Source organism: Lactuca sativa, chromosome 9 (genome assembly GCF_002870075.4).
Source record: "Lactuca sativa cultivar Salinas chromosome 9, Lsat_Salinas_v11, whole genome shotgun sequence".
Lineage (NCBI taxonomy): Eukaryota > Viridiplantae > Streptophyta > Magnoliopsida > Asterales > Asteraceae > Lactuca > Lactuca sativa.
Genome location: NC_056631.2, coordinates 26698555 through 26704010, shown reverse-complemented (window position 1 = coordinate 26704010; position 5456 = coordinate 26698555). Strand labels below are relative to the sequence as shown.

General features: G+C 36.8%; 1 protein-coding gene across 1 annotated transcript; it reads left to right on the top strand.

Annotated features, from left to right (window-relative positions):
• The first annotated feature begins 650 nt into the window (after positions 1 to 650).
• LOC111902200 (U-box domain-containing protein 13) lies at positions 651 to 4456 on the top strand. The gene is made up of 4 exons (XM_023898055.3): positions 651 to 1137; positions 2255 to 2371; positions 2463 to 2915; positions 3039 to 4456. Exons 1-4 carry the CDS (start codon positions 865 to 867, stop codon positions 4143 to 4145), a joined length of 1950 nt encoding a protein of 649 aa, XP_023753823.2. The 5' UTR covers positions 651 to 864; the 3' UTR covers positions 4146 to 4456.
• The last annotated feature ends 1000 nt before the right edge of the window (positions 4457 to 5456 follow it).

Here is a 5456-nt window from a genome sequence, read left to right as displayed (position 1 = left end):
ATAGATTTTATCTTAGATTGTTTTAAACGATGGTAATGCTTAATGTCTCATGATGGCTAATTGTTTTAGGGATGGGATGGGTTGAAGAAAGAGAGTTAGGGATCGACATAGAGAATCAAAGAGAGATAAATATATTAGTCATTTCAGAAGGACAGGTCTTGACTTCATGTTGCTTATTAAACATAATGGCTCGTAAGGACCATTCTTGCAAGGGTTTCCAAACTAAAGGATAATTATTGCAATAAATTTCTCCTAACAATCAAACATGATATATTTTGCAAGGACATAAAACATTTATGTAATTTAGTCCTAAAAAATAATAACCAAATAAAACTGAGTCGACCCAGAGTCGACCCATCTTCTTTATGTAATTTCAAAGTAACTTACAGTATTAGATGCATCAAGTACACATTATTAAGCTATAAGGTTCTGAAACTAAGAATTATTGCTCTAAAAGCTATTAAAAAATAACTGAAACTAACCCCAGTCGACCCGGAGCCGTTTAAGCTGAAGAATCGTCGTTGCATTCTCACTTCCAGCTAAGAACTAGCTAAAAAGTCAATAACAGAATCACCACTAAACTCAACCATGGTTAATTGTTAGGTTAAGCTCACACCAGCCGCGCCACTCTCAACACAAAAAGCCAAATCCTACCCTCCTCTCCTTCTCTGTTCCTGCTCGTGACACCATCATCACACTCTATATTCTCTTTCATGGAGAGACGACCCTGACCTCCTTCGGTCTCCTGTGGCTGACACTATCGATTTGGCATAATCTCGTCTTCAATCGCTTCAGTTCTTGAAAGTGGTTAGGAGGTTTTTGTTTTAGATCTTTTGAGAATTTGGGAAGCTGTTGTTAGTTGTTATGGCGGAAGGAGGGAAAGGCGGGGTGGTATTGAAGCTGATTGATCTCGTGAGCGAGATATCACTGATATCGGATTATAGGTGTACGGTGAGGAAGCCGTTTTTCAATTTAGCTCGAAGATTGAAGCTTTTGAGTCCGTTGTTTGAAGAGATTCGTGATATTAAAGACCCCCTCCCTGATGAATCCTATCGATCGTTGCTTTCGTTAATGGAGGCTTTGGAATCTGCTAAAGAGTTGCTTCGATTAGGGAGTCAAGCCAGCAAGATTTATCTGGTACATTTCTATAAATCGAATCTTGTAATTGACTTTTAGTTTTTTTGTTTTTTGTATCTAGTTTGAACTTCTGGTTACTTTTTGGTACCTTTTAGCTCTTATATCTGTTGGAAATTGCAACATTCGTGTTCTTCCTACATCAATTTCTAGAAATTTAATGCTAGTTTTGTTGTTAACTTACCCAAAGATCGGTCAATGAACCATTCCAAGACTGGAAGCCAACCTAGGGTTTTAAATCGTACTGAATTTGTTTGTTTGTGTTGCGTATTTCTACATATGATTGTGTTAATGCGATTTATTAGAATGAGAATATGTAATTAATTTCTCCCGTAATTTGAACAACCCTAGGGTTTAGTAATTGTCTTCTTGGTTCAATCAGCTACATTCATTTGCTATCTATTGAGAATTGTGTAATTTATATGAAGATTTGCTGTGTTTGTAGTATCTTTACAGATATACTACCATTAAACTTATCTGTTGCTCTATACTTGATTCAGAAAACAAAGATTACAGTTTACTACTGATCTTTTTGTATATATATGAGACATAACTCTTATTAACTATGAGCTCACTAATGAATAATCAAGTGGGATAGTTGTTCATCCCTTCAAATTGTTTGCACACAGTAACTTTGATGAATAATGGCATATGACTTTGATCCATAGTTTAGGTTAAAGATTCCTGCTTATTTTAGATCCATGATAATTTTAGGTTCATTTCTATGTTAATTTCCTCTTAAGTATCCCATGTTGAAACGTACGATAACTTTCCATATGTGTGCAATTACTTAATTCGCAACATGAATCCCATAAATTACAGATCTAGTAAAGACAAACTAGCATTCCAAATAGTTGTGATATTTAATAACTCAAAACGCGAAGCAGAAGCAAACAAGAATGACAAAAAGATTATGATAATTATTAAGGGAAAAAAAGTTGCTCTTGCCTCTTAGGTCATATCCTTGTATGTTTCTATGTATGAGTGTATTTCTTGAATGTGATTGGTTTTGTAGGCAACTCTGCTCTTTTATGTTATACATCTAATTACATATTTCATCATAGATTTCATGATTCTTAAATAAAGAAAAACTACTTACAACTTATTTCTATGTATCCAGGCCCTAGAGAGGGAGGAAATCATGAAAAAATATCAAGATGTAACAGAGCGTTTGGAACAAGATTTAGATGGAATTTGTTTCGAGAAGCTTGACATATCAGATGAAGTAAAAGAACAGGTGAAAAGCATTTTATTCCCTTCATATCATCATCATTATCAATAAATACATGGAATTTACATAAATGACATAAATTCCAACATGCATGCAGGTTGCGTTAGTTGTTGCTCAATTCCGAAGAGCCAAAGGAAAAAACGACACGCCAGATGTCGAACTAACTGATGACCTGTCATCCCTCTACAACAAGGGCAATGACGTGGTGGCAGATCCAGATGTCCTAAAACGATTAGTTGAAAAACTACAACTCACCGGAATAAACGATCTCACACACGAATCAATAACACTCCATGAAATGGTATCCGCAAGTGATGGAGACCCAGGCGAATCCATAGAGAAAATGTCAATGCTCCTTAAACACATCAAAGATTTCGTCCAAACCGACAATCCTTCCACCCAAGATTCACATTCACCCCCTCCTGGAGCCGATTCCTCCACTTCCAACCCTCCCAAACCAAATTCCAAAACTACCCTTATTCCAGATGACTTCCGTTGCCCTATTTCACTCGAGTTAATGAAAGACCCCGTCATTGTCTCAACCGGACAGGTATATATAATTATATATATATATATATATATATATATATATATATATATATATATATATATATATATATATATATCTTCTAATTTTATTTAAGTTAATGAAAGTATGTTGCTATTTTTGTAGACTTACGAGCGAACATGTATTGAAAAATGGCTAGAACAAGGGCACCAAACATGTCCAAAAACACAACAAAACCTAACAAGCACTGCTTTAATCCCGAACTACGTCCTACGAAGCCTAATCGCGCAATGGTGCGAAACAAACGGAATGGACCCACCGAAAAGATCCGCCAGGTCATCATCATCGTCGTCATCATCATCCTCCGCGTGCACGCCTGCGGAACGTTCCATGATCAACACCCTCCTGACGAAGCTAAAATCGGTCAGCCCGGACGACCAACGGGCCGCCGCGGCCGAAATCCGTCTCTTGGCGAAACGAAACGCGGACAACCGCGTCGCGATAGCGGAAGCCGGCGCGATCCCGCTCCTCACGAATTTGCTAACCGCGCCGGATTCGCGCACCCAGGAACACGCGGTGACCGCGCTTTTAAACCTCTCGATCTGCGAAGACAATAAAGGAAACATCGTGTCGTCTGGCGCGGTCCCGGGGATCGTTCATGTTCTTAAAAAAGGTAGCATGGAAGCGAGGGAAAACGCAGCGGCGACTCTTTTTAGTCTTTCGGTGATCGATGAAAATAAGGTGACAATCGGATCATTAGGGGCAATCCCGCCGCTTGTGGTGTTGTTAAGTGAAGGGACACAAAGAGGGAAAAAGGATGCGGCGACTGCGTTGTTTAATTTGTGTATATATCAAGGGAACAAAGGGAGGGCGGTGAGGGCGGGTGTGATTTTGACTTTGATGGAGCTTTTGACTGAGCCACAAGGCGGAATGAAAGATGAGGCGTTGGCGATATTGGCGATACTGTCGAGTCATGCGGAAGGGAAAGCGGGGATTGGGAAAGCGGATGCGGTCCCGGTTTTGGTTGAGTTTATTAGGAGTGGGTCCCCGAGGAATAAAGAGAATGCAGCGGCGGTTTTGGTGCATTTGTGTTCGGGTGATCATAAGTATTTGGTGGAGGCGCAAGAGCTTGGAGTAATGGAGGTTCTTGTGGATTTGCTTCATCATGGGACGGATAGGGGGAAGAGAAAAGCAGGACAGTTGTTGGAGAAGATTAACAGATACACCGAACAACACAAGTTGTTGGGTCAGAGTAACTTACCCTTACCCTGACCCAACAACTTTTTTTTTCTTATTTTTTTTTTTGTTGTTCCATTGATATCTGTTTTTTAAGATGGTATTTGGGGGTAGGCGAGAGGTGGAAGATCACCGGGCCCGCCCCTTGGTTCGATTTAATTTAAAATTGTTTTTTTTTTTTTTGAATTTCTTGTATGTTGTGTGACGAGGATATTACTAGAAACGGATACAAGAAAAGAAAGGGAAAGTGGGAGATAGTGAGGGGGGGATAAAGAGATGTGATCTGACTGTGTTGTGTAAACTGGTATTATCCTCGGTTTTAATGGAAGGATATTTATTTTAATTAAGTTACATTGTCTATATTGATTATAGCAATATGCTTGCGTTTATTTATTGATTATAGCAATATACGCAATTGATAAAGTACAATGTTTATACTGGTAGCAAGATGCAAGTACATTGATATTGTTGGTAAAAATAATATAATACATAGCTATTATTGGTAAATAAATATATGTATGTTGTCATAATGGGTAAAAAACAAGTTACCGGTAGTTATTCCAAAGTACATTTAATTTGCATATTTTAGGTTAAACGCACCTGTTTATAATATCATGGATCAAAATGCCAAAATTTGAATTTTTTTAATTATCTTTTTGTTAACACGTGACAAAAACTAAAAAAATGAAAAGAGGGGGAAAACAGGAAAATATAGTTGTTACCAAATATCCTCATATTATCATTTTACATATCTTTTCGTTAGCAGTTTTGTTTTGTGGATTTTCATATATCAAATTTGGGCTATTGAAAAGAAGACACTAAGACAGTGGGAGAAGACAGAAGGTATACTATATGGGCTCCACTAATTGACGTGCACTAGAGTCATGGGCTCCCTCAGGCCTTAGTTGTTACCTGTTACATAAACATTTGTTTATAAAATTATTTAATTAAATAGTTTATATACATCTATACAGACTTTGGATCATGTCAGAACAAAACTTTTATGAAAAATTGTGAGAAATGAAATCATGTCAAAACAAAGATATGAACCATTAAGTTATACAAAAATAAGATAATTTACAAAAAAATCTCCACAAAAAACGATACCTAGATTCATTTTTTTTACATTAATAACTAAAATTGTCTGTAAAAGAATCATCATTTAAGCCACTAAAAAAATAAATCATCAAAATGTTTTTTCAGCCAACTTCTTCTTATTCATGTTATTTTTGTATCATCTAATGATTCATTACTTGTTTCTCCAAAAAACATACAAACGGTTCATTTCTTTTGTTTCTCACCTAATCTTTATATATATATATATATATATATATATATATATATATA

Bases quoted from the DNA above. Each gene is read 5' to 3' on its own strand.
- LOC111902200 (XM_023898055.3), top strand. From the start codon at position 865: ATGGCGGAAGGAGGGAAAGGCGGGGTGGTATTGAAGCTGATTGATCTC. The intron at 1,138-2,254 runs GTACATTTCTAT...CTATGTATCCAG, and splicing joins AAGCCAGCAAGATTTATCTG to GCCCTAGAGAGGGAGGAAAT. The intron at 2,372-2,462 runs GTGAAAAGCATT...ACATGCATGCAG, and splicing joins CAGATGAAGTAAAAGAACAG to GTTGCGTTAGTTGTTGCTCA.